Source organism: Moschus berezovskii, chromosome Y (assembly GCF_049115385.1).
Source record: "Moschus berezovskii isolate FMDL1 chromosome Y, NW_MosBer_1.0, whole genome shotgun sequence".
Classification (NCBI taxonomy): domain Eukaryota; kingdom Metazoa; phylum Chordata; class Mammalia; order Artiodactyla; family Moschidae; genus Moschus; species Moschus berezovskii.
In genome coordinates this window covers 861,279-886,763 of record NC_142489.1, presented here as the reverse complement: position 1 = coordinate 886,763, position 25,485 = coordinate 861,279, and the positions used below count along the sequence as shown (strand labels likewise).

The following is a 25,485-nucleotide window of genomic DNA, read 5'->3' as shown; positions in this document are numbered from 1 at the left end:
TCCCAGTTGAATACAAACCTCCACAACTTTCTGTGCCTCTGAAGCAACTCTTTGCACTGTTGTAAAACAAATGTTGAATTCCTGAATGATGGAAGGATACAAACTGTTGAAGTCCAGAAGCAAAATGAACTTATCATAAAAACCTGCAAGGAAAAAAGGCCCATGTTACAAAAAGTCTTCGGCAAAACACCATATTAGAAGTACTATATTATGACTCCATATACTATCCAGAGCTGTGAGGCAGACAAAAGGAAAAAAGGAGCTGACTATCACCCTGTAAATATATATCAGAGTGAAAAATCAGGTAACCAAAGACAAAGAAAGAAGAGATCCTGTCTGGCATGGAAACCTCAGCAGTCCCCCAAAAGTATTCCATTATTATGGGCAAACACTCCCCCTCATATCAATTAAGTTTTTTTTCATTGACTAGATCCTAGCAATTACTTTACACAGGTGCCACGTACATTTCCAAAACAAAAAAAATGCTGTTAAATTCTCCTTCAAGAACGCATTCCTTTCCAGCTATCCTCCCCCCCTACTCCTCAAATAGTGATCTCTACCAGCAAGTGGTTATACATTTTTTTTTACAATCACACCTTCAAAGAATAAAACAGGCAGCCTATTTACCTGTATACAAACTGCTGCTGCTATTGCTGCTGCTAAGTCACTTCAGTCGTGTCCGACTCTGTGCAACCCCATAGACGGAAGCCCACCAGGCTCGCCCGTCCCTGGGATTCTCCAGGCAAGAACACTGGAGTGGGTTGCCATTTCCTTCTCCAATGTGTGAAAGTGAAAGTGAAGTCGCTCAGTCGTGTCTGACCCTTAGCGACCCCACGGACTACAGCCCACCAGGCTCCTCCATCCATGGGATTTTCTAGGCAAGAGTACTGGAGTGGCTTGCCATTGCCTTCTCCGATACAAACTGCTAAGATAAGACAAAAGATGCACACATAAATGTCAGTAGTGGAACGATCCACCCTTTTTACTAGCAAAGGGTGAACAGAAAGCTACTGTATTTCTCTAGGACATTTACAAAGAGTTATCTTCACCTTCAGAAGAAACTGAATAGAAGTAAATGTCCACAGTTAAGACAATAACAACAACAGCAAGCATATACCGATAGCTTACTTTGTGCCTGGTACTATTATTCCTTAAATCCCAGTGTGGTATTTTTCTTATTGCCAGACCAGGGATGGAAACCGTGTCCCCTGCCTTGGAGGGCAGATTCTCAACCACTGGACCGCCAGGGAAGTCCTGACAAATAGCTACATATTGGACAGGAAGTTGGTAAAGATCAAATTCAGCCTATCTCTTTTTGTACCACTTATGAGCTAAGAAGAGTTTTTACATCTTTAAATGGTCAGGAAAAAAATGTACAAAGACTATTTCAATGATATGTGAAAAATGATACAAAATTTAAATTTCAATGTCCATAAATAAAACTTTCTTGGAATACAGCAAAAAAAAAAAAAGATTCACATTAATCCCATGTTAAAAGACTGGGAGAAACTGGAAAGAACGTAAGAAAATAAGTAAGGTCATTATGAAACCTATTTGCTAACATACAAAACACAAGTCTTTTAGTTTCTCAAGCTGACTTCTGCATTAAGAAGTCCCTTCACATCAGGGACAAAGCCATCCGCTGCCCAGCCTTACCAACTTTGGGGTCCAAGACCAAGCCTCCAGAATAAGCTGCTTTCTTACGTCCTTTTTTGTATTTATTGGTGTCTCCATCAATGTCTTCATCTTCATCTCCCTAATATCAAATGGAAGATAACTTCACCAGCCAGCAACTCATGAACCAATTTAGAAGGTTTATGATTTCTCCCTTCCAATTGCAGTACACAGTTCTAACAGATACTTTACTTTCAGTTAATGGTCCTCTGGGGAAAGACAGTTACTGTAACATGTTCATGAATCCAAATGAATGCCAAGCATGGTACTTACCAAAACAAACACTGTTATCTGAGTTGTTAAATATGAAAATTCTACTTTAAAATATTTCTGAATAATAGAACTTCACGTTTTTAAATCAATGAAAACTAAAAATTCAATTGTTCATATGTCATGTAAAATTTGAGATTCTAAGAGTTCTCTTATATTCATTACTCTAGCATTCATGATATAAAAATATAAAATATTTTATATAGATACTACCATTATTCTCATTATTAATATGGACACCTTAAAATAAGTACGTCCATATGCTGAAAATTCTTTTCCAAGTAGTTTAATTAGCAAATATTTAATACTCAGCAGAAGTCAAACTCCTCTAAGTTAATACTTCACTAATTTTAATAATGTACATAAAACAAACACAACAAAAGAACCTGAGTCATTTTAACATTAAACTCCCATTCTAAATTGATTACTATCCGTTCTGATAAAACAGTAGCTAAGCTAAGTTTTATTTCTGGTGTGATGGAGGCTACTTCAGAAACCTGACTGTGGTGACCTTAATCCTACTAGAATATAAAAATGCAACCACACAACACAAAAATAAAGGCTTAGGGGTTCAAGGAAATAAAAGGTTCAACTGGTAGTGCTAACCCGCAAAACACTTTCCATCTGTCACTCATCAGAGGCCTAATGCCTCCCTCAAAGAATTTCATATTTCACAAATAACTTTTATCTGTATAGAGAAAAGTAGAGAAGGAAATGACCATACCAAAACAATGGAGCAAACAGAATAGTTTCTACTTATCCGGGGGGCAGATGTTATCACAGCCCAAAGAAACAAACTATCTTGTTAATAAAAAGGGCGGATATAAAAAAGCAAAACACTATATAATTTTGGACCCACCAGTTTTTGCTGAGGCTTTCTGAAAGTCTGCTTGTCAGGCACAATATAGTTGTTTTCATAAAATGCATGAAGTAATAAAAACTCATTACGCTCTGATCGTCCACCCATCAGTGTCCTAGACTATTAGAATTTAAAAAACAAAACGAGCTCAAAACCACAATAAACAAAAGCAACGTCAAATTGATAAATTTAATCATTGCACCTCCTTCAAATTCACTCATCATATCAAGGGCTGCTTTAAAAAAAAAGGGGGGGTATTAATTATTTCCAGCAGCTTCTTTAAGCATTACAGTTAAAAGGAGACAAAGAGAGCTTAAAATACCCACAACTCGGGCTATTTCTTTACTCTCAAATGGACCATTCCACAAATCAGACACATCCAGATGTCAGAGACAATCCTTATGTTCACCCAAATTTCAACATACTGCACCTGGCTTTCCTCCCCTTCTCCCAAGCAGTTCTTCACTTTACAAAAGAAGCCCAGCTTTCAAAATACAAGTTACTCATTTTATAAGCATGCATTTAGACTCATTATCATATAACAACTACCCCAAGAAAACACTGGATCCAACAGGAAATGCTTTTCCCCCTTTCTAAGTTAAATTTACCATAATGTTCCCAGCGATGTTAGTGATCTGCAATGCTAATGGAAGAACATTTAGCTCACACATGATCTGCAAAATGAACCTGGCATCTTTCCAGGTGTGCTCCAACAGGTACAACAGATGAGAAGAGTCACTGTACAAAAGTAAGAATGAAACAAAATCAAGTAATTAAAAGAAACAATGATTACAATCAGAATTTCATAAAGCATTACAAAAAAATTTTGGTTCTGTAACTTCAGAGCAATGGCACCTCACATCGGAAACAATTTAAAATAAGGTCAGTATGAAATTAGGAATTCATTCATACCACTGATCCCAATGCCCTTCTTGAAAACAAACAAAATAAATCACACTAAGATAAAGTTATATGTTAACTACAGTCTGAAAATGCCCTAAATCCTTTTATTCATTTCATCCACTAAATATGTATTACATACCCACTCTACGCCAGACATTGTTCTAAATTCTGGCTGTGAATAAAAGAGACAAAACTTCTTGTCCTTATGGGGGAGACAGAATACAACTTAAATTTTCAATATGTGATATGTTAAATAAGGCTAAGTGTTAAGAAGAAAAGAAGGAAATATTAAGGGTCAAGAGCAGAGACAAATTTTAGTTAGGGAACTAAGGAAGAGTCCACTGAGAATAAAGACCCACAAGAGGTGAGAGGGTCATTCTTTTGGATGGGTAAATCTGAGGGAAGAACATTCCAGGCAGACAGAACAGCACATTCAAAGAAAATTTTAAATTTAAAAATGTATGCCCTAGGCTGAGCATAAATCTCACAGTTCCAATATCAGGAAGGAGACCAATGGCTGCAACAGAGAGAATGATGGAGAAAAACAGAAGATAAAGACAGAGTTAATGGCAGAGAGACCCTGTATAGGACCTTGTAAGTCAAAATAAGTGCTTTGGTTTTTACTCTGAATGAAACGGAAAGTCACTGGGAGATTTTAAGTACAGTGCCATATCCAACTTTACTTCAGCACAGGAACTCTCGTTCCTGGGTTGAGAACAGACAACAAGGAGTCAAGGGCAAAAGCAAAGAGACGAGTAAGGAGGCTAATATAAGACCCAGTGACCCAGGAGAAAGAGGATGGTGGCTTGGACCAGAGTGGGTCCAAGTGAAGAGGAAAGAAGTGGTCAAATAGAGACATATTTTGAAGACGCAGCTGACAGGATTTCCTAATGCATGGAACGTAAGATGTCAGAGAGGAAGCATAGATGCCTCAGAGGTTCCAGGCTAAGGATGACTCTGGAGGTTTCCAGTGATACCAAAAAAGGAAGAGAAACAAGCAACAGAAAGTCAGGAGCTCAGTTTGGGAACAGGCTGAGTTGGAGGTTCGTATCAGACATTAAGCAGAACAGGGAGGTAGAGACATGAGTCTGAATTCAGGGGAGACATCCAAAGTGAAGATATGCTCAGAGGAGGCATCAGCACCCACGTGGTATTGAAATTCCTGCAACTCGATGAGATCACCCAGGCAGGGAACGCAGTCAGAAAGAGAAGCAGTTTGAGAACTCAGGAGGAACAGGCAGAAAAGAATGCAAAATGGCCAAAGGGGTAGGAGAAACCTTATGTAAGAAATAATCAAGCAAAAAGTTTCCATTATGCAAAATAAATTAAGTTCCAGAAATCTAATGTACAGCAATGTGGTGACAGTGAATAATGTATTATACACTTGAAACTTCCTAAGAGGAAGAAATCTTAAGTGTCATCACCACAAAAAAGAAAACAAAAAATTAGTGCTTGTGTGAGGTGATGAGTGTGTTAATTAGCTTAACTGTAATGAATTTTTCACAATGTATATCAAACATCAAGCTGTATACCTTAAATAAAATACAATTTTTATTTGTCAATTTGACCTCAACAAGGCTGGAAAAAAGAAATAAGCAGCAATATCTCCAGATAATTGAATGACTTTTCAGATTTTATATTTCCAAAATATTTGCATTAATTTCTGAATTAATGAATTAAGGGTGGAAACCTAAATATCACATCAATTTCCAAACTGCTCTCAGGAAACATCAAGATGGTGTTAAATGAGGGAGATATTATGATAAAATTAGAATAATTCAAAAGGCAAAATAATTCACATCACTAAAGGAATGGAGATGTGATGCTGACATGAAGATAGACAATTTTCCCCTCCACAGCACCACACGCTCCTGTTCCTCCAGCCTAAGCATGATTTTGGCATCTCAGCTAATTTCAAGACAGAGAAATTCTGAAGCATCCAGGATCATACCTGTACATGTTTCGTATATTTTCAATTGGGATTACAATCCTTTCAGTTTTCAAAATCTGTTGAACAAGTTCAGATAAATGGTAGCTTTTACACCGAATTAGTTCCTTCGCCGAAATTTCCACATCACAGATCATCCGACCACAGGTAGCATTTCTTTCACCAAATCCACTCCTGCCCTACAGGGGAGGACAAAAAGCAAATCCCATGGAAGAGCAGACACTGACATTTCGTTCTAACATGATTTGAGGCTAGCCCCAAAATTACAATGATGAAACTTTCATTCTTCCATTCATGCATTCATTCAGCCATCATTCATATATTTTTGAATACTGACTATATATCTGACACTGTTCTGGAATATAAGGGATACAGCGGTTAGCAAAGTAGAAAAGATACCTGATCTCATTTGAAATATACAACTAAAAAATTTATATAAGCCATTCCAGTACTCTTGCCTAGAAAATCCCATGGATGGAGGAGCCTGGTAGGCTGCAGCCCGTGGGGTCGCTGGGGGTCAGACACGACTGAGCGATTTCGCTTTCACTTTTCACTTTCACACACTGGAGAAGGAAATGGCAACCCACTCCAGTATTCTTGCCTGGAGAGTCCCAAGGACGGGGGAGCCTGGTGGGCTGCCGTCTATGGGGTCACACAGAGTCAGACACGACTGAGGTGACTTAGCAGCAGCAGCAGCAGGAGGTAATAAGTATATGGATAATAGAACATGGTGACGGGAACAAGGAATTTGCAGGAACTACATCTTAAATAGGGTGGGCAGGGTAGACGACACTGAGAAGATGCCATATAAAGAACCCTGAAGCGGGTACAGAGTAAGCAGAGCCGGCATCTGGATGAGGTGTTAATAATGACTCTATTGTCTTAAAGAGATGAACAAGAAAGAAGCAAGAGCGCTGGCTCCCAACTCCAACCTGCAGCAGCAGAATTCTCTGGAGAATTGTCATAAAAGGTACAGACTCCTAAGTTCTCTGATGAAGCAACATTCTGTTTCACTGGTAAGATTTAAGTAAAGACTTCAAGCAAAGAGCAGTGTCAGAGTTTAGGAAATGAAGGTGCTTCATCCAAAACCCACCACAATCCCCCTTTATCAAGCAAGCAGGCAGAATGAAAAAAGACAAGCCTTCCAAGAGTCAGATGGGGTCTGGGTTCAAAATTTCAGTTCTAGCTAGGAGAAGGAAATGGCAACCCACTCCAGTGTTCTTGCCTGGAGAATCCCAGGGACGGGGGAGCCTGGTGGGCTTCCGTCTATGGGGTCACACAGAGTCGGACACGACTGAAGTGACTTAGCAGCAGCAGCAGCAGCTCTAGGATCTTGAACAAGCTTGGCCCTCTCTGTGAGAATGTACCCCTAAACCTGCAATTGCTCAGAGAGAGGACAAACATGCAGCCCACTCAGTGTCTGATCCCTCCCCTTCTTCCTTCTCATCTCCTTCCTGAACCCCACAGCTCTGTTTCTTCTTCGGGATGCCCAAGTGGAGCTAATAAGCACGTGCTATTTCTAGATTCTAAAAGCAAAATTTTAAAATTACCAGTGGTTACTAATAAAATGCTTAATTCAAAGAAAAAGGTGTTTAGTGCCAAAGTTAAAATGTCCTATCATAAGGCAACCAATTCCAAGTCAAAGAAGCACAAGGTGCAACCTGGTAGCTACTCAATATACAGAAGCCAAAATAGAGAAGTAAGATTTGAAAATTATGATTACCCCAAGCTTCGGCATGTTGGATCGCTTCAGCCGACCTATCTTGGACCAGAAAGGAACTTTGCACACATTAATTCTCTGCAGTAGCACTTCCAGTTCAAAACCATAAATATTATGACCCTAGTCAGAAAAACAAGGCAGCCAATAACATTATAAGAAACACAAATTAAAGGATTTATCATCATAATGCATAGAATTTCTCTGCCCTTTCTTTTTCTGGTCTCTAATTGAAGGCATCATGAGCTTACCTCCGATTGGGGTCCTTTCTTCTTCAGGAATTTATTCATCAGCAGCATTCATTAGCCTTGACATTAACAAGGCTGCTAAGCAGATTGCTGGAATAAACTTTATTTTATTCTAATTGATGCCAGGTTCATATGATGTCTTTTAATTTGCAACTTATGCCTCACAGTTTCTCAGGCAAATGCAAATTTTAATGTCCCATACTTTTCAGGTCATCAGTAGAAGCTGTATTCAAACAATTTCATTTTACTTCCTTAACAACCAAGAACCCAGCTATGTTGTGTGACAGTTTACATAGACTTCTTAGAAAACTCGGTAAGTATATTCAGTTTCTTCTTAAAGAACTGAGTTCAAACACAACGGATTTTGACTTTTAATCAACATGCAACAAAATAAACAGATACTATCACTCCACAGTTCAAATAAGAAACTTGTTAAAAACATGGAAACAAAACTATCCTGAGTAAAAAAAAAAAAAAAAACACCTCAAAAACATAACCATATTTTCCAAGTCTGTACTAATAATTTCCATCATGTGAACTATGCTTATTCTAGAATAGGAAAGACAAGAGATCTCTTCAAGAAAATTAGAGATACCAAGGGAACATTTCATGCAAAGATGGGCTCAATAAAGGACAGAAATGGTAGGGGGGCCCTAACAGAAGCAGAAGATATTAAGAAGAGGTGGTAAGAATACATAGAAGAACGGTACAAAAAAAATCTTCACGACCCAGATAATCACGATGGTGTGATCACTCACCTAGAGCCAGACCATCCTGGAATGTGAAGTCAAGTGGGCCTTAGGAAGCATCATTACAAAGCTACTGGAGGTGATGGAATTCCAGTTGAGCTATTTCAAATCCTAAAAGATGATGCTGCGAAGGTGCTGCACTCAATATGTCAGCAAATTTGGAAAACTCAGCAGTAGCCACAGGACTGGAAAAGGTCAGTTTTCATTCCAATCCCAAAGGCAATGCCAAAGAATGCTCAAACTACCACACAACTGCACTCATCTCACACGCTAGTAAAGTCATGCTCAAAATTCTCCAAGTCAGACTTCAGCAATATGTGAACCGTGAACTTCCAGATGTTCAAGCTGGTTTTAGAAAAGGCAGAGGCACCAGAGATCAAATTGCCAACATCTGCTGGATCATCGAAAAAGCAAGAGAGTTCCAGAAAAACATCTATTTCTGCTTTATTGACTATGCCAAAGCCTTTGAATGTGTGGATCACAACAAACTGTGGAAAATTCTTCAAGAGATGGAAATACCAGACCACCTGATCTGCCTCTTGAGAAATGTGTATGCAGGTCAGGAAGCAACAGTCAGAACTGAACACAGAACAACAGACTAGTTCCAGATAGCAGTACGTTAAGGCTATATATTGTCACCCTGCTTATTTAACTTATGCAGAGTACATCATGAGGAACGCTGGGCTGGAGGAAGCACAAGCTAGAATCAAGATTGCCGGGAGAAACATTAATAACCTCGGATATGCAGATGACACCACCGTTATGGCAGAAAGTGAAGAACTAAAGAGCCTCTTGATGAAAGTGAAAGAGGAGAGTGAAAAAGTTCGCTTAAAGCTCAACATTCAGAAAACTAAGATCATGGCATCCGGTCCCATCACTTTATTTTTGGGGGCTCCAAAATTACTGCAGATGGTGATTGCAGCCGTGAAGTTAAAAAACGCTTACTCCTTGGAAGGAAAGTTATGACCAACCTAGATAGCATATTAAAAAGCAGAGACATTACTATGTCAACAAAGGTCCGTCTAGTCAAGGCTATGGTTTTTCCAGTAGTCATGTATGGATGTGAGAGTTGGACTATAAAGAAGTTGAGTGTTGATGCTTTTGAACTGTGGTGTTGGAGAAGACTCTTAAGAGTCCCTTGGACTGCAAGGAGATCCAACCAGTCGATCCCAAAGGAAATCAGTCCTGTGTGTTCATTGGAAGGACTGATGTTGAGGCTGAAACTCCAATATTTTGGCCACCTGATGCGAAGAGCTGACTCATTTGAAAAGACCTGATGTTGGGAAAGATTGAAGTCAGGAGGAGAAGGGGACGACAGAGGATGAGATGGTTAGAGGGCATCACCGACTCAATGGACATGAGTTTGGGTAAACTCCGGGAGTTGGTGATGGACAGGGAGGCCTGGCGTGCTGCTGCGGTTCATGGGGTCACAAACAGTCGGACATGACTGAGCGACTGAACTGAACTAGCAAAATAAACTATATAAAGTTTAAAATCAGCTAATAAACAGATTTACTTGTTATTAATTTTAATTAAAGATACATACCACTATATTGATGGCAAGTCTGTCTATTAAACTCAGAGATCCAAAGGACATGAGCAAGTCTCATTTCCAAATTCTCATGCCTGGGATTAGGGACTCAAACCCATGTCAGGATTCTTTCATTTTGGTTCGGACTTCTCACAGTCTTGGCTCTAACGCCCTAAGGTAGGCCAACTACCCCTAGATGCCATGATATCTCCTTGGGGCCCAAGAGGGAGAATGCTAGTAGACTGGATGTAGGCCTGGTGCTGAGCCAGAGGACCGCAGGAGAGCACCATGGACAGAATCCCTCCTAGCGCCTTCAAGATGGGTCCTGAAAGATCGTTAGGGAAGCGGGTACAGACACTGGTAACAACCTACAGGCTCTCAGTACTTAGGCTACACTGTCATCCATAAAGCGGTTCGAGAACAAAAATGAACACAGAAACGTATGGCAAACATTTTTCACAAGGCTTCCATGTAACTAAATTACTGCTATTACACTTAAAATACAGGCATTTCTATTACTTCCCTCCAAATATCCCAAAAGCATGGTATAATTTGACTGCTCTATTAACCCAAGACAAAAGGCAGAACTCCTATCAAGGCATCTACAACCTAAGTCCTAAAACCTATGTTTAGAGGAAACCAAGCACAATGTTGATTTAGGACTCTTCAGAACTGGTGCAAAAAACTCCACGAATTATTTTATGACCTCTTATTATTTAAAAGTAGGAGCATATTCGGTCGTCAAGATAAAAAAAGACTCCTAGCCATGATCTCTCAAAAGAATATGTCACAGAGATCCACTGGGCTCATAAAATTAAAATACTTAAATTTGGGGAATATGCACCAAACCAAAGGAATTCACTCTTGTGACCACTATACAGCTGGGCCTCTATGCCAAAATTTTGAAGCTATTAACAGTTGACATGAGTTTACTTTTCTTCCAGGCAGCTCTTAACTGTAAGTAACAGGAGTATCCTAAACTTCAAGAGTAATTCATGAGTTGCTTTTCTATTAGAAGGAAAAAAACTATCCTGTAGTGGGCTGGGGTTTTTCTCCTTTCTGTTAGCAGAAAGTAGATGAATTCCTACTAGTTCACAAGGTCACTTCACTCTGAAAAGATTCTCTGCTGCTCAAAAAGTACCAATCAAGCCACACTGAAAAGAACTAAAGAATCAAGAGCTTCCCCAAGACATGGTCAAAGATCTACTCACCACAATGATATCAGGATCAATTTTGTGAACTTTTGCAAGGAAAAATCCTAGCAGTGTTCTTTCCGTAGCAGCAACCTCAACCTTCACATTCTGTTAGAGAAAAACATACCAGTCACTTATCTTTACTCTCAAGTACTATTCCCTGGCTTCCTGCTTAAGCTCAGTAAGATTGCTTAGGGTTTAAAAAAAAAAAAACATGCATTTCAAAACAAAACGCAGCAATGAAATTCCTGATTCTAGATTTCACAGTAATACTTGCACAAAAATCTCTGAGGAGCTCATTCTGCTAATAAGCATGTGAATGAAGCAAGATTTTAAGTACTGAGCACTATCAAGTGCAGAAACGTCTCTCCACAGGGACATGCTTGTGCATCTGGACACGTTTTATAGCAAAAGAATCAGAGAACCTATCAAAAACATTATTTACTTTCCTATATAATTCCTGGTAGACTTTGCTGTTTATATATTTACCATATAAAGAGATCCCAAGGACTGTAGAAACTAATCCCAAACAGCAGTATAAAAACCCATAAATAAGAAACTAGACTAAAAACAAACATACATGTAAGAACTATAAGCGTCTTAAGTATAAATAAAACCTAGCTACACACAAAAGCCTTCTGCAACTCAACAGAAATCAGGTATTCAAAAGATGCACTTTATTAAGACTCTTAAAATTAAGTTGATGGCTATGTTTTCTACAACTAGCTCAGCTAAAAAATGTCAGTTTGACTCTAATGGAATTTTCCTAGATCATTTTACTTACTAATTTAGGGCACTTCACAAATAACAACCTGATCCAATAGTAACCCCAGACTACTAGACTTCTCAAACCAATTTAAAGTAAGTGGAACCTAGTAAGGTTGCTATTAATTTTGTCAAGTGAAGACATTAAAAAAACAAAAATAACCTACAAATTTACCAACACAGGCATTTCATAAAGGAAAAAACATACTCTCCAAAAATGAAATTCTTTATATTGAATACATTTACTTTTATGAAGTCTGTCAGACTTTTTTTTTGGGGGGGGGCTCCAAAATCACTGCAGATGGCTGCAGCCATGAAATTAAAAGACGCTTGCTCCTTGGAAGGAAAGTTATGACCAACCTAGACAGCATATTAAAAAGCAGAGACATTACTTTGCCAACAAAGGTCCATCTAGTCAAGGCTATGGTTTTTTCCAGTGGTCATGTATGGATGTGAGAGTTGGACTATAAAGAAAGCTGAGCACCAAGGAATTGATGCTTTTGAACTGTGGTGTTGGAGGACACTCTTCAAAGTACCTTGGACTGCAAGGAGATCCAACCAGTCCATCCTAAAGGAAATCAGTCCTAAAAATTCATTGGAAGGACTGACGCTGAAGCTGAAACTTCAATACTTTGGCCACCTGATGTGAAGAACTGACTCATCTGAAAAGACCCTGATGCTGGGAAAGACTGAAGACGGGAGAAGGGGACGACAGAGGATGAGATGGTTGGATGGCATCACCAACTCAATGGATATGAATTTGAGTAAACTCCGGGAGTTGGTGATGGGCAGGGAGGCCTGGTGTGCTGCAGTCCATGAGGTCACAAAGAGTCAGACACGACTGAGCAACTGAACTGAACTTTTATGAAAAACTCACATTATACTACTCCCCCCCCCCCATTTTATTAAGGATCCATGAAAACTTCTTCATGGAGTATACTTAGAGATCACTAATCAAATATAGCCATCCCACAGCAACCTTCCCAATAAATGTCACCTTTAATATCCACAGCATCCTCAACTTCTCTTGACTTCCTTCAAGCTAGTGAGGTGAGGGTGAGAGGGTGGAGCAGGCTCTAGCCAATACTTACCCAAAACAGTAATCAAGTCATCATGCAATTTTGGAAAAGCTTCCAATTAAGCTATCTGAAGGAGGGTTTGAGACCCTCATCTATTAATAAGGTGTCAAATCCTATTATTTCCGGGAGGTGAAACATTTAAACACTGTTAAATGTTTTTAGTTTTAAACTTCTAATACATTTTTAATGGGTTAATGCCATAGTCCAATCTAACAAGAATAGGTCTAACAAATTAACACAGAAAACAGCTTATTTCTACTAATCCACAACATTCTCCTTTTCTCTTTTTAAACAAATAGATATTTCATGTTTAAAAGGAATAAATAATGAGTTATTTACCTTTTCCTTAATGTTTTCTTTGAAATCATATGGAAAAATGCAGTCCTTTGGTTTCGACACAACTGTAAATAGGAAAAAATAAGGATTCTAACACCCATCTTCATCCAATTTCAAGTACACATACACTGAATGTCTCTGAATGAAAACTGTCTTAATATAAATTCTCCTTAATGTCTAAAGAATCACCAAAACAAACTATCCTAAAACTCATATGCAACCACAAAAGACCTTGAATAGCCAAAGCAAACTTGAGAAAGAACAAAGCAGGAGGCACCACATACCTTGATTTCAAACTATATTACAAAGCTACAGTAATGAAAACAGTATGGTACTGGCATAAAAACAGACATATAGAACAATGGAACAGAATAGAGAGCCCAGAAATAAACTTAACATAGTGTATAACATAGTCAATTAATGTATGACAAAGGAGCCAAGACTATACAATAGAGAAAGGACAATCTCTTCAAAAAAGTATGTTGGAACATATATATTTTTTAGAATGTATATAACAACAAAAAAATAATCAAAAAATGGGCATAAAAGCTGAATAGCCATTATATAGATGGACATGAGGTACAGGAAAGGATACTCAACACCACAAAACAGCAGAGAAATCCAAAACCACAATGAGATGTTACCTCACACCTGTTAGAATGGTTATTATCAAAAAGAGAGGAGATAACAAGTGTTGAAGAGGATGGAGAGAAAAGGAAATCCTTGTGTACAGTTGGTGGGAATGTAAACTGATGCAGTCACTGTGGAAAACAGTATGGAGTTTCCTCAAAAACATAAAAACAGAACAACCATATTAGGCAGCAATTCCACTTCTGGGTATTTATCTGTAAATAATGAAAACACTAACTTGTCATTTGCAAGAACACAGATGGATCTAGAGAGCATTATGCTAAGAGAAATAAGACAGAGAAAAACAAACAAATATATGATCTCACTTAAATGTGGATTCAAAAAACAAAAGAAAATGACAAAAATGAGCTCATAGATACAGAAAACAGACAGTGATTGGTAGAGTGGGAAGGGTTTGCATGAAACAAGTGAAGAGTACAATTAGTTATAAACTAAATAAGCCCTAGGTATGTAACGTACAGCATGGTGACTACAGTTAATAATCCTGTACAGTATATCTGAAAGTTGCTAAAAGGGAAAATCACAGAAGTTCTCATCTCCAAGGGAAAAAAATTCTAACTACAGTGATGGACGTTAATGAGACTTATTGTAGTGATCATTTTGTTACATGTACAAATATGGCATCATTATGTTGTACATCTGAAACTAATTCTACATGTCAGTTATACCTGAATTTTCTAAGTTTATAAAAGATTAAATCTTAAAAAAAAGAATAGACAAACACATAAGAGTATGATAAATTTAGAGTATGGGATTAATAGACTACCATGCATAAAACAGATCAGCAACAAGGATTTACTGCGTAACACAGAAAATTATGTCAAATATCTTATAATAACTCATAGTAGAAAATAATCTGAAAAGATACATATACATAAAAGTGAATCATCTTCTTATAAACCTGAAATTAACACCATATTGTAAATCAACTATACTTCAATGTAAAAAAAAATTTGCTTAGCAGTCTGATGCTGGGAGGGATTGGGGGCAGGAGAAGGGGACGACAGAGAATGAGATGGCTGGATGGCATCACCGACTCGATGGAAATGAGTTTGAGTGAACTCTGGGAGTTGATGATGGACAGAGAGGCCTGGCGTGCTGTGATTCATGGGGTCTCAAAGAGTCGGACACAACTGAGCGACTGAACTGAACTGAATGAACTAGTTACCCTTGAAAATATTTTTTTGAAGTTACTGACCAACAGCTGGAGAAAAAAAAGGAAAACAAAAATTAAACCATTAGTAAACCGGCTTAAAAAATACATACCGCAGAAGTGTGACTGAAAGGGAGGCTGTGGGGGTGCTTTATCTAATGCAAAGCTGTGATGGACCAACGCTGACACAGCAATAATCTGCAGAGAAGAAAATTACTTATCAGATGCCTACTATGTCATCTGCATTCTCACCAAAACCACCAAGAACATAAAAAGCTATAGATTTTAGTCCATAAGAATATTTTAACTTTTCTTAACGAAAGTATTTAAATAAAAAATTAAATAATAAAATCAACTCTCATATACTAATCATCCAGCTTAAATTATCAACTTATAAATAGCCCTACCCCACACTATTTTAAAGCAAAATCCATACCTATCACTTTATTCAGAAATAATTCAGCAGTTTCTCATATATGAATAATGTTTCTCAACCTCAGCACTGTAGACATTTTAGACCAAATAATTCTTTGTTGTTGGGGCTGCTCTGTGCATTGTGGGAAATTTAGCTCCCCTGGCTGCCAACAGCATCACTCCCCACTCCCCAGTCTCCATGTTGTGACAATCAAAACTGTCTGCAGACATGGCCAAAAGTCCCCTGGAGGGTTAAAATCACACCCAGTTGACTGCCATTACTTTAAAAGATGAAAAGTTTTTTCATATGCAATACAATCATGCCAGCTAAGTCAATAAACGGTGATTCCTTGAAAGTGAAAATGAAGTCACTCAGTCACATCCAAGTCTGTCTTTGTGACCCCTTGGGACTGTAGTTCATGGAATTCTCCAGGCAAGAATATTGGAGTGGGTAGCCTTTCCCTTCTCCAGGGGATCTTCCCAACCCAGGGATCAAACCCAGGTCTCCTGCATTGCAGGTGGATTCTTTACCAGCCAAGCCACCAGGGAAGCCCAAGAATATTGGAGTGGGTAGCCTATCCCTTCTCCAGGGGATCTTCCTGACCCAGGAACTGAAGTGGTCTCTCCTGCATTGCAGGTGAATTCTTTACCAACTGAGCTATCAGGGAAGCCCTGATTAAATATCCTGGCAGGATTCAAATTCTTCTGTCTTCCCAACTTTATCAACTGTATTTATCAACATACTTTGCAACTGGTTGACATGTAATAAACCTGTCTCAGCACAACTCCTCCCCATCTATTACTTCTCTGCAATTTATTTGATGAAGAAACTGGGTTGCTTTATCCCATAGTGTCCCCCATTATAAATTCTACTGCTTGTATCCCAAGAATGTCATTTAACATGTTCCTGTTTCTGTACTGCCTGTATACTCATATTTATATTTGAAGGCTTAATCAAAACCTGATTCAATTTTTGGCAAGAATTCTTTGGAGTTGCTACTGATCACCATGGACTAAATCACCATTACCACCACGAGTTATCACGTCATGTCTGATTATCTCTATTCTAGTGATATTAGCAGCCTCTGGAAATCAAACCTAGATCATTTATCTCATTATCGATTGCAAAGTAGCTAGATGCAATTCTTCCTTCATCATTTATTAACTGGAAAGCTACGAAGGTAAACCTCCCTCCACTGATCATTTGGTTACCTGAGGTACAATGTATGTTCAAAAAAGTCAAGATAAATGTTTGATTCGATTCATTTACCAATTTTCAAAATAATGAATTGGTTCCCTAGCTTACTCCGCAGTGAACAGTGTAGTCCTGTGTTTACAGTATCATTATGAAGTCATGTGTTTCAATCTGCTGCAGTTATACATGCTCAAATTGCTCCATCTTTGACATAGGAAACTATTCAAGTTGTTTCCTGAGTCCTTTTGACATACCTTCGGTAGATTTTAATAATGTCCATGCCTCCTGGTATAACAAGATGTTCCAGGCTTACCTTGGACAATTACTGCCCTGAATCAGCTACTTCTTCACAAAACCCCATTTCCTTTCTTGGGAAATGGTATTTAGAAACCTTACTCTGGACGAAGATCTTTTTAAACTAATTAAACTCTCCCCTAACACTTTAACTATCTATTATATCAACTATTATTAAAAACTCAAATCACATACAAAAGGAAAAAAACACTGCCAAAATGTTGCTGTTAAAAAAGATCCCTATCAATGCCAAAAGGATTTACAAGCAAACATAAAGAAGTTCCCACTGACCAAAGAGAGACAATTTAAGTTGCAAATGAAAAAAATTAATGACTACAACAGATTGAAATATACTAAGTATATATAAAGTCCATGAGTTTATAATATTTCATAAAAGAGGAAGCAAAAATAAGCAACAAAAAATTTATAAAAATAAGCAACTTATTAAGTAACTTTTTAAGTAACTTAAAAAGCAGAAACATCACTTTGCTGACACAGATCCACATAGTCAAAGCTATGGTTTTTCCATTAGTCACGTACAGATGTGAGAGCTGGACAATAAAGAAGGCTGAGGACCAAAGAACTGATGCCTTTGAGTTGTGGTGTTGGAGAAGGCTCTTGAGAGTCCCTTAGACTACAAGGAGATCAAACCAGTCAATCCTAAAGGAAATCAACCCTGAATGTTCATGGAAGGACTGACGCTGAAGCTCCAATACTCTGGCCACCGGATGTGAAGAGCCCACTCACTGGAAAAGCCCCTGATGTTGGGAAAGATTGAGAGCAGGAGAAGGGGATGACAGGGGATGAGATGGTTGGATGGCATCACCAACTCAACGAACATGAGTTTGAGTAAACTCCAGAAGATAGCAGAGGACAGAGGAGCCTGGAGTGCTGCAGTCCATGGGGTTGCAAAGAGTCAGACACAACTTAGCGACTGAACAACAACAACAAATGGTATTCTATAAGATAGTGTGCATGTTCTGAGGGATGCATACCAAAGTATACAAGGATAAAATGACACAATATCTGAGATTAGCTTTAAAATACTTCAGGAGGGAAAAAAAGAAGGGGGGTGATAAACAAGTGTGACAAAATCTTGCTAACTGGTGAATATGATGGGTACAGAAGAGTTTATTATATTACTCTATGTCCATGTGGAGTTCCCCAAAATAAAAAAAAAATTTAAAAATAAAATGTAAGTCCAGCAATTTAAGTCTTTTGGGGAAAAAAATTCCAACATCAGATAAATTCAATTCATTCTTCAAAACGGAGTTTGGCAGTGAATTAGCATTCTTTCCCTTCCACCAAAAACAACCTTCCCTTACAGAGGAACTGTACAATTTCAAGAAGCAACATACCCCAAGCCTAGGTACAAAAATCTGCCCTATTTCTTTACCTCATTTTCATGTGTCTTTGCATTCTGCATTGTCTTCATGCTCAAACACATGACCACAACTGGAGGAGGACCGACATCCTTAATTACGTTCACCAGGTCCGGTTTTAAGACCATTGCCTCAACTTTACACCAACTGATTGGCTGATTCAAGAGCTCTGAAAGAGAATAGATACAACAAATCAATAGCTATTTGCTGAAAAGAAAAGCCACTATAATTAAGACATCTGTAATTAACTGAGATGGTCTTCAATCCTATCTTCTACTAAGAAGGTCTTATAATAACATCTAACTAAAAATAAACCACATTATTGGATTGTATACAAATCTTCATGTGTGTATGTACACATATGTTCATTTTCCTGGGAAAGAAGTCCACAGCTTTCATTTGACTTTTCAAAAAAATCCAACACTCCAAAAGAGGTTTATAAGAACAAAAACACTGCTTAGAGGAATCCAAAAAAAAGTTTTAAGAAATTTATGAAGACAAAACAGAGTATCATAAATGCAAATACTGAAAAACACCAGCTAAGAGACCATACACACACTATCCACACTGGGCAGTGAAATTTCGCTCCTTCAGAAGTAAGCAGTTCACCATGTTGAACAGCTGGGCCATGTCAGCCAGGTCAGAAGACCACAATGATAGCAATACAATGAAGGACATGCCCGAATGTCTGTCTAGGTTAACTAAGGTCTCCCTCCCATTAAAATGGGAAGCATCAAAACAAAAGAGTGATTTCAAACATACTTCAAGGAAAATCTTAAAGAAACAAACATAAAAAAGGAAGTAGTCACACTGAAATTAAGAGCCCAAGTCTTTAACTTCTAAAAACCGCATCTATCAGCAATTTACTGAGCATTCTGAAAGTAAATGTCTCCTTACGTGGATTTTTCACTTCAAGCCAACAAGGTCCTTTGATCTTTCTGTTCATTAAGAACAGTTCCAGGCTGGATGTGTTGGTCCCAAATACATGAGAAAAAGTTTCTCCTTTCAAATCCTGAGGAAGCTGTGGCATTTCAGCCTGAAAAAGGCAAAGAAAAAAAAATCCTTTTTTTTTTTTTTTGCTTAAAACTATTACTTCACATTTTCCAAACTCTGTATTTGAAATAAACAAAAGCCTCTCTATGAACCACCAGAAGAAACCTTTTTGATATATATGAAATGTAATTTGCCACAGATGAAATCCAAAACAATTCACAGCATGAAACAAAAACAAATCACAATGACAAAATAATGCATCTTCATGACACTCATCAGAAGAAAACTGGGCCAAGAATCTCCCTCAAAAGAGGATTTCTGTCCAAAGCTGTACATGCCTTACTGATAAATAGCCAAATAAGTACAACTCCATTAGAAGAATGAAAGCAAGGGAGTGAGAATCATTCAAAATGCTTCCATGGTGCTTTACAACACCACTGTCAGACATTTAAGTTTCCCTTTTCCAACATCATGAGATCAAAACACTAGAAAGGAATTAAAGAGAGGTTAAGGTCCAGTTAATTAACATCCTGCAGCAGTGACCTTGTCTGTCATGGGAGCAAGAGCAGCATTACGGCAACACTACTGACGCTCTCCTCTCACCTTTTCACTGCTCAGATGGATACTTCAACAGACTAATGACGCTCAACTCCATCCTGTGCATTCATTCCACTTGACAACAGTTATGTCATTTCAACTTATTTTTTTACAGATGCATACTTGAAAGCAGAGAAAGGCACTAAAACCCACAGTCTACATATTTAAATTCATTTTATTCATTTTAATTATTCACAACTACAAGTTCACTTCAGTGAACTATGAATTTGAAGAGCCCTGCCAGTACTCCTAATTAAAAGCCAGCTGAAAACTCAAAAATAGGAAAAAGCCATTTTCAACCCAGATCCATTCATTTTCTTTATTTGACTTACCGAGTATTTAACTTCCAAGTACTCAGATTTCTCTGGAACATCGGGTATCTCAAAAGCATAGTTCTTTTCCACTACCTGGGTAAGTTGATATTTAAAAATCATTAAGACAAAGAAACTTCAAAAATTAAATTGACAAGCATTAAATACACCAAAAAAGCATCTTTCCCCCCTTTCATCTGGGATGAAAAATACCTAGTGACAAAATGTTTAAGACTTCTTTGGGACACTAGAGAATTTAGAAATATTTGCATTCAAGAGAGGCAATGAAATATTAAAAATGTTTACAATGTCGATGCACTAAATCATTTGCTACTCTTTGATACTAAGCAACTCCATCTTGCTAGAAAAATTAGTAATAAACATTATAATTACAGCATACGTGTACTGAGTGCTTGCTATACACCAAGGACTGATCCAATCACTAATATCAATTAACTGACTTAACTCTTCCAACAGCTCTTGAAATAGGGCCCCATTTCTCACGTGAAGAAAGAGGCCCAGAGAAGTCACTCAGCACTCATCCAAGGTCACAGACCAGGATGTGGTAGAGCTAGGACTTAAAAGCACCAGTCCCTACACTCTTCACCATTATATCACACTGCTTCTAGAACTTTAGAGAGACTTGATCCATCAGCCACAAGTCAAAGTTCAAATAGTTCAGTTAGCCTCATCTTCAGCAACTCAATCCTCCCTTTATTACAAACACTGTTAATAGCCAGTGTCCTGAGGGAGTTACAGCCCTACAACTATGGCCAAGGGCATCAATATTTCACTACAATCAAGACAACGAACTAATCAATATGTATCACATTAACAGAATTTTATTCTATCAGAAATAGCATCACAGTTCCTGACTTTTATAGATTTAACCTTGTGACCAAGACAACTTAGCAATAAACCAATATAAACAAGATCAGAACAGTTTCTCCTCCATTTCAGAATAAGAAGACAAGATATGCTTCAAGTACTGGAAGCCAATACTTTACTACATGTTACCTTTTTATTCAAACTGATGAACATTATTTTCTACAGTTTAAAGAGAAAGACAAAACTGTTTTTATGCAACTAACATATTGGTTTTATATTGATATCTATGAAATTTCCATAAATTAGGAAACTAACAAACAACTAATACACAGAACCGAAAAAATTATCACCAAATACCAACCTTGGACTTGAATTTCATAATCTTATATTTTGCTGCTATTTTCTCATCAAATTCATCATAAACATCCTTCATGGTAACTGGAGTTCCACTTTCTTTTCCCATATTTAGATCAACTTTCTGCTTTAACGTGGAGAGGGCAGGCAAGGGGAGGGGAAAAAGTATCTGTAAATAAGACCTTCTCAACTACCAGAAACCCAGTCTAAATCAATTTTCATCTTTACCCACTCAAACATCTAATAGAACAAGGTGAGTTCAAAGAACAAGGTGAGTTCAAAGATACAAATGGACCCAAAAATAAACTAAATCCAGTGCCCAATTCCTCCCAATGACATCATAAAAGCAAACCAGAGATAAAGATGACCAATCCTACAAAATGGGAGAATAATGTCGTAAATCTTGACCAAACTGCTTCACAGTTCAACTGAGATGGGGAGGGGCTGGGGCTGAGAGGGGAGTGTGGATGTTAAGGCCAAATAAACAGGGTCAGCAAACGGAACTGACTCTGTTAAATGGCTGTGGAGGAAATAGCAAAAGCATTAAAACTGGGCCAAATGTCATGTCCTATTTTAGAGCCATATATTCTCAACCCCGATAATTATGGAAATGGAGAGTTGGGGGATAAACAGCCTTATGTACTGAAACTCAGGCACTTTGATGCTCTAACAAGTTGAAAAATAGCATTTTACTCCATTTCCCCACTTTTCCAAATGTCTAATGGAGCTGCTGACAATCAGGGGGGTCATAAGGCAGGCAATAAGAAAGGACCATAAAGGGACTTCCCTGGTGGTCCAGTGGCTAAGACTCCATCTCCCAATGCAGGGGGCCCAGGATTTGATCCCTGGTCAAGGAACTAGATCCTATATGCCACAACTAAGAATCAGGAGTATTGTTTAAAAAAGAAAGGACCATCTAGGTTGTAGATAAGTCACAGCCCTATCAAAGGACCAGGTTGGCGGCAGAAGATAAAATGCTGCTGCTGCTAAGTCACTTCAGACATGTCCGACTCTGTGTGACCCCATAGACGGAAGCCCACCAGGCTCCCCCGTCCCTGGGATTCTCCAGGCAAGAACACTGGAGTGGGTTTCCATTTCCTTCTCCGATGTGTGAAAGTGAAAGTGAAGTCGCTCAGTCGTGTCCGACCCTTAGCGACCCCACGGACTGCAGCCTACCAGGCTCCTCCATCCATGGGATTTTCCAGGCAAGAGTACTGGAGTGGCTTACCATTGCCTTCTCCGAGATAAAATGCACTTGGAATTTAAAAGCTATGTACTAAGGGTTACCATTTCACGGGGAAGGAAACAGAGCGTTCGCTCAATGTTTTTCACCATGACACAACAGCTCACGTGGGTTTCAGCAGGTTCGATCCAGACTTTGCCAAACAGAAATACAACACCTGAAAGAATAAGTAAAAATCATGAAACAGTAAACATTTCAATTATATCACATTAAAGGGATGACATAAAAGCTCACTGATTGTGTCCACACATGTATGCTTTCACATTAAGTCATTTTCTACATCAAATTTGTATCCGCTGCCCAATCTCGAAGACCAGTTCCTTTACTCAGTACCTATGCTGTATGGCAATATCACACCGGTAAAACCTGGGACCGCCGGGACAACAGGGAATAGAGTGAGGATCTAACTTGGTGGAAACATTCGCCCTAGAAGTAGGGAAACATCCCAGATAAATGCAGACAAGCCTCAGCTATCAGGGCGACATCCCAGGTCTGAGTAGACACCCTGAGTCAGTGCAGAAACCCCTGGGGAATTATAAAGACATGCCACCTCAATGCAGACACACCTCGAAAACTAGGGAGACATCCTAGATCAGTGTAGGGGGGAAAACATTTTCCCTAGAACCAGGATTACCCAGATTAAAAGAAATCAAAAAAGCAAACTATTCTCCAACAAATCTCCTATTTAAACCTCTTGTGAGAACTCTGAGAACACTAAATTCCTTTTCAGCACTTGTACTTACCAACAAAAACTAACATTTCTATGTAAGGATAACTATGTATGGTATATCAGTAGTCTTCTGTACATAAAATTGTGTTTTGGAAAAAGATAACTCATCTCATATTTTATTCCATATAATAGTAAATATCTCAGAGTTCAACTGCTGCTGCTGCTGCTAAGTCGCTTCAGTCGTGTCCGACTCTCTGCGACCCCATAGACGGCAGCCCACCAGGCTCCGTCCCTGGGATTCTCCAGGCAAGAGCACTGGAGTGGGTTGCCATTTCCTTCTCCAATGCATGAAAGTGAAACGTGAAAGTGAAGTCGCTCAGTCGTGTCCGACTCTTCGAGATCCCATGGACTGTAGACTACCAGGCTCCTCCATCCTTGGGATTTTCCAGGCAAGAGTACTGGAGTGGGTTACCATCGCCTTCTCCACAGAGCTCAAGTATTATCTCCTAATTCACCCTTTCTACTTCATAGACTATCAAAGACATCTGGCTGGAAAGTGTCTCTATTGTTCCTCTCTCTCCTATTTCAGTTTAACAAATGGTCTAGTAACCAAAGGAGGAGACAAGCTGCTTTTGAGATCCCTAAGTGAGAAAGAAATGGTAACCCACTCCAGTGTTCTTGCCTGGAGAATCCCAGGGACGGGGGAACCTGGTGGGCTGCCATCTATGGGGTCGCAGAGTCGGACACGACTGAAGTGACTTAGCAGCAAGTGATGTACACCACAAAGCAGACCAAGCCTTTCTGGACATCAAGCCACTGTTCATGAAAACTAGCCATCAGAAAATGACTCTGCACTGCTATATTTAAAATGGATAACCAACAAGGACCTGTAGTACAACACAGGCAACTCTGCTCAATGTTATATGGCAGCTTGGATCGGAGGAGTGTTTGGGGGAGAATGGATACATGTATATGTATGGTTGATTCCCTTCACTGTTCATCTGAAACTGTCACAACATCATTTGTTAATCGGCTATACCTCAATACAAAATAAAACGTTTGGAAAAAAGAAAGGACTCCAGAGATTTGACAGTCAACCAAAGAGATGGCCACTATGCAAAATGCTGGGCTCTGTGAATAATTAGACAGCAATCATCAATACAGCTATTCAACAGGGCCACTTGCCTGAGACACTAAGAAAAATTCTGGCCCAAGCAAAGGCTACTGTTCACAAAGCCAATTACTCCAGTTTCACAAGATAGCTCATCAGTGCCTCCTTTTGTCACACGTTCTAGTAGAAATAAGACCATCTAAGAATTCTCATTTCTGCAGATGATTAAAATTCTTAATTTTCAGCTGGGGTAAAAGAGGTGGCGGGGGAAGATAGTGGAGAAGGAAGGGAGGACTGCAGGGATGATTAAAAAAGCCACAGTAACTCAGAAAATTAAAAGTCGTCCTCACAACAGTTACAGACGAAAAACCAAAATTCTATGCAAAGAAAAATAAAGACCCTAATATTGGATTCAAAGATTCAAATAGCTCATTTTACAGTCAAACTAGTATCACACTTCATGCAACACATTTGACACTCTTTATGCCTCATTTGCCACAAAAAGATGATGGTAAACAAAGATTACATTCCCCTTAAAGTTACTAGCTGAAGCCAGGTGCAGTCAGAATTATTCAACCTTGAAAAAGTCATAATGAAGACAGGATATCTTCCCATATGCAAAGAGTAAGATTCTTTTCATAATTATGGAGCATTCAGCAACAACTGACTTACTCAGAATCTGTAAGAAAGTGAGAAACAATAACAGGGTCTTTGGGAGTACTTCGTTTTTATTAGCAGCATTGATTTCAGCAAGGCTCAGTGATCATTACCTGCTATCAAGATGAAACTGTTCAACCCTCTGAGATTACAGGACTTTTTTTTTTTAAGCCATCTTATTTAACCCGTTGGCATCAAACACAGCAGACAAAACTTCAGAAGCACCATGGAATCACAGAGTGGATTGCGGGTGAGAAGCCGAGCCCTCTGCAACTGAGGAGCTGACCACTTTATCTTTTGGAGCCTCAGCTTCCTCTGCTTTAAGAGTATAACTAGAGATGATCTCTGACACCTTTTGCA

At 38.7% G+C, this 25,485-nt stretch overlaps 1 protein-coding gene and 1 non-coding gene across 8 annotated transcripts in view; both read right to left on the bottom strand.

Moving 5' to 3' along the window:
* The window catches only part of POLA1 (DNA polymerase alpha 1, catalytic subunit), a 298,535-nt gene that overhangs the window by 254,604 nt on the left and 18,446 nt on the right, over window positions 1–25,485 (bottom strand). For 4 of the 7 annotated variants that reach the window (XR_016037010.1, XM_088834553.1, XM_088834552.1 and 1 more), the window contains exons 11-24: window positions 22,732–22,844; window positions 21,452–21,571; window positions 20,284–20,358; window positions 19,259–19,397; window positions 18,376–18,530; window positions 15,190–15,274; window positions 13,276–13,337; window positions 11,111–11,200; window positions 7,378–7,494; window positions 5,658–5,833; window positions 3,412–3,541; window positions 2,804–2,923; window positions 1,657–1,756; window positions 19–143 (exon numbers count right to left, since the gene is read on the bottom strand). Coding sequence is in view for 6 of the 7 variants with exons in the window: in XM_088834553.1 (XP_088690679.1) it covers window positions 19–143; window positions 1,657–1,756; window positions 2,804–2,923; window positions 3,412–3,541; window positions 5,658–5,833; window positions 7,378–7,494; window positions 11,111–11,200; window positions 13,276–13,337; window positions 15,190–15,274; window positions 18,376–18,530; window positions 19,259–19,397; window positions 20,284–20,358; window positions 21,452–21,571; window positions 22,732–22,844 (1,607 nt within the window). In the remaining variant the exon portion in view is untranslated. The remainder of the gene's footprint in view (window positions 1–18; window positions 144–1,656; window positions 1,757–2,803; window positions 2,924–3,411; window positions 3,542–5,657; window positions 5,834–7,377; window positions 7,495–11,110; window positions 11,201–13,275; window positions 13,338–15,189; window positions 15,275–18,375; window positions 18,531–19,258; window positions 19,398–20,283; window positions 20,359–21,451; window positions 21,572–22,731; window positions 22,845–25,485) is intronic. The other 3 variants (XM_055437532.2, XM_088834555.1, XM_088834554.1) reach the window with 3 other exon arrangements.
* LOC129535333 (small Cajal body-specific RNA 24) lies at window positions 953–1,082 on the bottom strand. The gene has a single exon (XR_008681607.1).